Source organism: Eptesicus fuscus, chromosome 12, assembly GCF_027574615.1.
Source record: "Eptesicus fuscus isolate TK198812 chromosome 12, DD_ASM_mEF_20220401, whole genome shotgun sequence".
Taxonomy (NCBI): domain Eukaryota; kingdom Metazoa; phylum Chordata; class Mammalia; order Chiroptera; family Vespertilionidae; genus Eptesicus; species Eptesicus fuscus.
The window spans coordinates 68,449,875-68,457,779 of record NC_072484.1 but is presented as its reverse complement, the minus strand read 5'-3'; the positions used below and the strand labels follow the sequence as shown (position 1 = coordinate 68,457,779).

Sequence of the window (7,905 nt, the reverse complement as noted above, 5' to 3'; positions counted from 1 at the left end):
CTCTGAATAGGCGGGTCACCTTTGTGGGCCTCCCTTTCTTGTGTCAAATGGGTTCATTTATTCATAACAATTGCTTTTTTCCCAGTCCTTACTATGTGCTCTCTATCACTACACTAGAGCTCATCACTAATCCCTGACCCCAAATCCAACCACTTAATCCCCAGGCTCTACAGTGTCTTTGGGGGTCCTGCCCTCTCCCCCTCTCCCTCTGACCCTGAGCTTTAAGGGGAGACCCAGGGTCTTGGAATGGGAACCCAAGAGTCTTGGGCCGGGCCCTTTCCTCTCGCGGCCCAACCCTCAGGTCCCAGGAGGGAGGAGGGGAAGGGGAAGTGGACAAGGGTCCGGCTGCAGCTGGTCAGCTGCGCCTGCCTGGAAGCTGATTAGGTTCCTGGTTCCCACCGGGGCCAAGAGTGACACCTGATCCCAGGGGATTGTGAAACGGCAGGAGGTGGCCGCCCGCCTGCGGTGCGGAGCGGCTCCCCCTTGCCGACCCGGCCCCGCCCCTGCCCCCCGCCCCCCCCCGCGCGCGCCATTAAATCCCCCCAACCCGGCGACCGCGGCTCTCACCTGCACCCCGCCGGGCGCAGCACCATGACTACCCGCCGCTACGGTCTGCTCGCCGCCCTCCTCCTGGGCCTGCTGCTCCGCTTTGCCGAGGTCCCAGGTGAGAGGGCAGGGAGAGGCCGGCGCCCGGAGGGCCGGGCCAGGAAGGCCAGGGGAGCCGCAGAGGCGTAGCCTCTCTGCGGGCTGGAGAAGTAGGGGTTCTGGGGCGGAAGTGGGGAGACCCATGAAGACGAAAAATTGGGGATCCCTGGTGCTTAAGGTGGTGACCCTTGTAGTTTAGGCTGTGGGGCCAAGTACGGTGGGCGGGGAGAGGCTTTGTGCTGCAGGCGAGACTGTGTCCGGAGGGGGACCCTCTGCCTAGACACCGATGGCTCCTGGACTGTCAGCCGTGCGGGGGGATGGGGGGTAGGGGGGGGCGGGTAGAGTGGTCCCCTGAGGATAGAGGGCTCTGGGGCCAAGGCTTAGGTAACTCCTGTACTCTCCGGTGCTGGGGACCCCTGGCTTGGAAGTGGGGTCTGCTGAAGGCTGTAAGGGGGAGTGCCTAGGGCCAGAGGCTGAGCATTCCTTGAAGCTTGAGATTTGGGGTCCCCGGAGCAGGAGGTGGGCATTCTCTGGGCCCGGCTCCGGTCTCCCCCTGACCGTCCTAATGTCCCCTCCCAGGCACAGCAGCAGAGAAGACGGGCGTGTGCCCCGAGCTGAAGGAGGAGCTGAACTGCACGCAGGAGTGCAGCTCGGATGGGGAGTGCGCCGACAACCTCAAGTGCTGCCGGGCGGGCTGCGCCGCGCTCTGCCTGCTGCCCAATGGTAACTCCGGGCGCCCGGGGCGGGGCGCAGGGAGGAGGCGGGAGCGGCCGGGTTCCAGGAAGGGGGACGCTCCGGGACCCGGGGACCCCTGGCAAAGCCGAGGCGGGTGGAACCAGATCGGCCCGCGCTCGCTCCTCTTGACCCTGGGGGAACAAAGGCGGCGTCGCTGAGGCGCGACGCAAGACGGGGTGCCCCCCCCCTCCTGCCTGTATTCCAGTCTCTGGTGCGTGACGGGCTTCCGGGCACGCACAGCAGGGACGTTGTTCAGAGCTGGCTAGCGAGCTGGTTCCAAGGCCTGGGGCGCTCATCCCTCCAGGGCTCCCAGATGATTCTCCAGGCAGGAAGCAATCTTACAGATCTAGGAAAGGGAACGTTCTCGCCCAGCTCACACCGCCAGCCCTTGCCTCAGCAGCAGGCATAGCCAGAGGGTTCACCTTTTGCTCCCCTGGCTTGAAGAAAGTTGGGACTCTTCCCTGAGCACGCCTCCCCCTGCCTCCTCTTTAAAACGACCTCCTCCGCTGGAGGGAGGGAGGGAGGGAATGTGAGAAAGCTGGGGTGCTCCACTGGGCCAGGAACTCCCATCGGAGCCCGAGTGGCATTAGGCGGCATGGAATCCAAGCTTCTGGGTTTTCAGCGGGAAAAGCTGAGATCTAGGCAGGCCTCTGACCTGGGGTACCCACTGCTGTGATTACTAGTCCTTATCCAGAATACCTTGCTACTTCTCCAAAGGTGCCAGCGGGGGCTGGGAAGTTTGGTAATTAGAGACCTCAGACACTTATGATCAGGGAGGTGGGAGGCAGAGAAAGGACTGGCCCATGGGGCAGCTTCTGGGTCTGGAGGCCTTTAATCCAGGCCAGAGGGAGGAGGAGCAGAAGAAGAGCTGGAGACCAGGAGAGGAAGCTAGAGGCAGACGCTTAGGTGAGAGAGGTGGATGCCCCCCCCCCCCCCCCCCCGCCCCGCAAAAAAACAACAAAAAAGCAAAAACAAAACACCAAGAAGTCTCTGCTGTTAGGGGGAGCCTGAGATGGACAGACTGAGGCAGGCAGAGGGGCCCGGCTAGGTGGCCTCCTGAACTAGAATCCTGATGCTGCCGCCTGCTAGCTGTGTGACCCTGAGCGAGTCACTTCCTCTCCAAGCCTGTTTTCTCGTGTCTCGCTCAAATTTTATAGGAGTGACATGAAGGCTAAATTAAGTAATATGTGTAAAATGCTTATTAGAGAGTAGCTACTCTGTACACAGTGCCTTGTTTTGTCAGTAAACTGCTGGGCAGCTGGGGATCCAGAGCCCCAGCCTCTTCCAAAGGAATGGATTTCTCTGTGCTAGGAAGTCGGCCGCTCCTGTCCTCTGCACCCAGGCCTGTGCCTGTGGGTGACATTTGGCTGGGCTTGCTCCTGGGGCTTCTGGAAGTGAGCCGAGTTCCCTTCTCCTTGACCCAGGAAATGGAGCATAGGGTGTGTGTGTGTGTGTGTGTGTGTGTGTCTGTGTGTGAGAGAGAGAGAGAGAGAGAGAGAGAGAGAGAGAGAGAGAGAGAGAGAATACGGATATTGGAAGGCTGGGCTCAGGCCTTGGTTTTACTTGTGACCAGCAGTGTGGTGTTGAGTGGTGCCTTCGCATCTCTGTGCCTCATTCTCTTCATCTGTGATAGGAACGTGGTTAGAAATGTCCCCTACAGAGGAGATATTTGGCATGAGGATGAAAGAAGATAGGGCATGTACTTTACACCAAGAGCATTGTGAGTGGCATAGCTCTGCAGCCTTAGCTGTGAGTGTGTGTGTGTGTGTGTGTGTGTGTGTGTGTGTGTGTGTTATGGAGAATGCTTGGCTCTGTGTGGAGGAGGAGTGTGCATGGGGGAGTCATGGAGTGTGTACCAGGTATGTGGGAGTGAGTAAAGAGACGGTGCACCGCACTTACAGTTTACAAAGCAGCACAGTGCAGGGCACACAGACTCTGAAGCCAGATTCCTGGCTTTCCGATCCTGCTTCTACCCTTAAGCAAATTACTTCACCTCTTGGTGCCTCGGTTTTCTCATCTGTAACGTGAGGGAGTAGTAACAATGCCTGTCCCCTTCTTCTAGGACTGTTGTGAGGATTAGACGAGTCACTACACGAGTTAATGCACATAAATGCTTAGAATGACCCCTGACACACAGAAGGAGCTAAGAAAATGTGAACTGTTCTAGTGACTCATTACGATTATTGTTGTTGCAAAGGAGTTGGCCTTTTCAGAGAGAATTCACCAGGCATGTATCGCCCCAGTTGCTTTCTCAGCAACCCCGTGGTGTGGGCAGCGCTGTTCTCCTGTGGCACCTGAAGTACTGCCGCTGGGGAATTTCTGGCCCTAGGCTACCAAGTTAGGAAAAGGCAGAGCTGGGACTCCGAGGTCCTGCGATTCTGAAACCAATGGTGGAGGGAGCTGAGGGGGAGGGGTTTGCGAGTGATCTTCCAGGGTGTGGGGCGGTGGGAGGTCAGGCTGTGGGTAGGTGTTTATCTCCTGGCACATCCCTCTGCCCACTTCCCCTTACTCCTTTTTCTATGAAGAAAAGCCTGGCTCCTGCCCCAAGGTGGACTTACCCTTGACCCCGCTCGGCCTCTGCCGGGACCAGTGCCAGGTGGACAGCGAGTGTCCTGACCAGATGAAATGCTGCCTCAATGGCTGCGGGAAGGTGTCCTGCGTCACACCCGTCTTCTGAGGTATGTGGGTGGGAGGGAGGAAGCGCCCTTATGTGATGACACCTGCAGGAGGTGGAGAAGGAGGACCCAGGGGAACCAGCTTTCATCCACTCAACAGATGTTGTTTCTTAAGCATCTGTTATGTGCTCTGTTCCGCTGGTGGTGCTGGGGATTCTTCACGGATGACCAAACCAGACATAAATTCCTCTCTGATGGGGTTTATCAGCTCGCAGACAATAATCAGAATAAGCAAACACGTTCTGCAGAATGTCAGAGCGAGATGGGTGCCATGGAGGAAAAGGAAACCGAAGGGGGATAAGGAGCACTGGGGTGGGAGTGGGGGGAGCAGGGAGCAGGGTTACCATTTTCTTACACCAGACAGTCAGGGGGTGGGAGAGCCATAAGGACACCTGGGAGAGTGTTCCAGCAGAGGTGCAAAGGCAGGAGCTGTGCTGGAGAGCAGCGTAGGGAGGAGAGGGTCAGAGAGGGAACGGGTAAGCCAGCAGCTTGTTAGGGGCCTGACAAGCCATCGGAAGGACTTTGGTCTCGACCCAGATATGTTGGGCCATTGGAAACGGACATGCTCTGACTTAGATTTGAAAAGGCTTGCTCTGGCTGCAGTGTGGAGAACGCTATAGGGGCAGCAGCGGAAGCAAGGGGGGCAGTGGGGAGAGAGCAGCTAGGAGGCTCCTGCACATGCCAGGTGGGAGATGACAGACTAGGGGAGACCAATGGCTGGGTTTGGGACATACTTGAAGGTAGATGGGACAGTATTTGCTAATGAATTGGGCTGTGAGGGCAAGAGATTTTCTCCTTCATTTCCTTAACGCAGCACTTAAGTCAACAGCTGGAGGAGCAGCTGGATCTTAGGAGCCCCTGGGGAGGTAGGAAGCGCTTGGCATGACCAGTGGGAAGCAGGCGAGTTGGTACTTTTGCCAAGAAGCTTGGCTTTTTAGGACGGGTATAGTAGAGATCAGTGTACTTCCTCAAATGTGTGTCTGTGTGTTGAGCCCTTCTGTAGCAGGTGGGGCTGTATTCGGCCACCTCTAAAAGGGGACAGAGCCTCTCTGTCCCCATGTATAACTAAAAATAAAACATTAAGTCCTAAAGTAAACGTGAGGAAGTAACACAAAACAAAACGCGAAGACATGCTCAGCCAGCTGATTGGGTGAGCCAGCCCGCGCCACCAGCCCTGTGCCAGGTGCTGGGGCAGAAGGTAACAGCTGCCCTTCCTCACAGAGCTTGCAGCTGCTTGGCTGGGGTGGACAGATGGGCAGACACTCCCACTGCTGCTGTGGAGGGAAGGGCGGGGTGCGGTGGGAACAGGAGGAAAACCTCACCCGGGTAGGACTGGGAAGAGGATTCGAGCAAACTTCCCAGAGGGGTGGTGACCCTGAGCCAGTCCTAAAGGGCGAGTGGAAGGTGGGCAGCCTGGAGAAGTGCAGGGAGGAGGCTGCGGCGGGCAGAGGACAGAACGAGCAAGAACCTGGAAGCGCCCTGTGGTTGAAATCTCATTGTTGATCCGCTGCTGCTTCTGACAGGCTCTCAGCCAAGGGACTGGGGGGTCACGATGGACCCCGGAGAGGGGGATGGACGAGCCCAAGGTCCCATGGCTACTACTTCATGGCATGACCTTCAGAGCCGGAGAGGGAACCATGGTCTTCCTAGAGCCCAGAGCACTCCATTGACTCCAGCCCTCTCTTACCTCCTGGAGTGCCAATAGCAGGGCCAGGCTTTTGAGTCAGGAAGACACAGGTTCAAATTTCAGCTCTGACACTTAACTAGCCTTTCACCTCCCTGAGCTGCAATTATTTTACTTATAAAATGGGATACATATTCGTGTGATGAACCCAAAGAAGGGAGGCAAGGGGGAGCTTCCTGGTGGTAGAGGGCCTCAGGGCGGTAAATGACCACGGCGCCTCAGGAAAGCCGCGTGTGTCTGAGGAATGGTCTGAAGCAGAAGAGGTGAGTGTAGGACCCGCAGAGAAGTACAGGCAGAGCCCCAGGGCCTCAAGAAGGTGAAGTGTGTGTGTGTGTGTGTGTGTGTGTGTGTGTGTGTGTGTGTGAGGGGGGCGGGGGGGGCGGGGAGGCGGGGAAGGGGAGGTATGGTGGTGTGAGGAAAGCTTTGGTCCAGAACTGAAGCGGCAGTACCCTCGTCTGGTATGGTGGATATTGTTGTTGATGGTTTTATTATGATTCTCTCCCTCCAGTGTCAGCCACCACCGCCTGCGGAATGAGGGAGTGGGAGTTTCCACCTGGCTCCGTCTGGCTCCAGCCCAGCTGCCCTCCCTTCTTTCTGGCCTCTGCACTCCCTCCTGTGCTGACCACAGTTTCTCTTTCCAACCAATAAAGTGACCACTTCCAGCACTGGTGGGGCCATGGCCTCCGTTCTTATCACTCTGTCCCTGCCCCCCCCCCCCCCGATTCTGGGTTAAGGTGGGATGGGGGGCAACCAGATCATCCAGGCACAAAGTCCAGAGAGGGATCACCTCTGAACAATGAACACAGTTACAGGGCTCGTCTGGTCTGGGTTGGTGGTTATTCTCGAGAATGATGGGAGGGAACCCTGAGGCTCAGGGATGATGGGATGCTTCTGAGGTCTCCGAATCCGGTGCTGGGCGTTCCCATAGCAGCAGCACGGACTGTGCTCCAGATGCTGGGCCCGGAGGTTCCCTGGAGAGAGCTCCTGGCTCCACAGACAACCCCGAGGGGTGACGACAGCCCCGACTTATAGACCAGCTCCGCCAAGTTACTAGCTTGCCGCCACAGAAAAAGAAGATGGCAAAGGCAGGGTCCTTTGTTGTTATAAGTCAAATCATTGTTTGGTATAAACAATATATTTAAAAGGGTCAAAATTTAAAAGGTAAAATGAAAAGCACCTTTCACCCTTGACTTCCTCCCCCCAACCCCATCCAACCAGTTGTTTTCTGAGGATGAGACCAAGATCAGTTTCTTGTGTATTCTTTTAGAGATATAGCTCCATCTCTCCATCTAGCCTCTCTCTATTTATTCTCTCTTTTCCTATTTCCCCCTCTATTTCCTTACTCTATCCCTCTCTCTTTCCCCCTGTTTTCCCCTCTTCTCTCTACTCACTCTTTCCCATTTCCCCCTCTTTTTATCCTTCTCTCCCTCCCTCCATCTCTCTTCCCACGCTTCCCAGTCTCTCCCTCTGTCTGGCCCCCCTTTCTCTTCTCTATTTCCCCCGTTATCCCTCACTCTCTATCCTCTTTCTCCCTCTCTATGCCCCCATCCTCTGTCCTCCTCTATCACCTCTTTTCTGTCCCCCTTTTCCATGGCCTTCTCTCAATACTCACAGGTGTTATAGGTATCATCTCCTCTATACCCAATGGTGTCTAGCATCGTCCTCGTTGTGCAGGTTGGGAGACTGGGGAGGCCCTGAGAGGCACAAAGGCTTTTCTAGGACACAAAACTGGTAAGAAAAAAGGAGGTCTGAACTCCGCATTCTCCTAAAGGCTGGGAAATTGGTACATTCCCAGGCAGCTGTGCTGGATATTGGTGTATGGGTATGGAGATGACCTGGGCAAAGAGGGGAGCAGTCAGCAGCCCACAGGGGGCTTTGGGCAGCTCTGATTGGAAGAAGGAGCCCAGGTAATGGACCTTGAGGGATGCCCTCACTTCCTTGGTGACAGACCCCAACAGAAGTGTCTGAGACTTTGTAAATACCCTATTACTTCTCAAAATTTTACTCACTGGTTTTAGCATTCACTGACGATTCTTGCCTAAATCAATGATTATTTAATGGTTGTTAAACAATGGTTTTCTAATTCTATCCTCTTCAGTGCTTTTTTTTTTGTGTGTGTGTGTGGGGGGGGGGCTTCCATCCCCTCTAGCATCAGTGTGAGGGATG

At 55.9% G+C, this 7,905-nt stretch overlaps 1 protein-coding gene across 1 annotated transcript; it reads left to right on the top strand.

The window, feature by feature from the left end:
* The first annotated feature begins 519 nt into the window (after positions 1–519).
* Positions 520–6,404, top strand: WFDC2 (WAP four-disulfide core domain 2). Its single transcript, XM_008161136.3, has 4 exons — positions 520–664; positions 1,225–1,368; positions 3,906–4,058; positions 6,248–6,404. The coding sequence occupies exons 1-3, from the start codon at positions 592–594 to the stop codon at positions 4,055–4,057; spliced, it is 369 nt and encodes a 122-aa protein (XP_008159358.2). The 5' UTR covers positions 520–591; the 3' UTR covers position 4,058; positions 6,248–6,404.
* Positions 6,405–7,905: the final 1,501 nt, after the last annotated feature.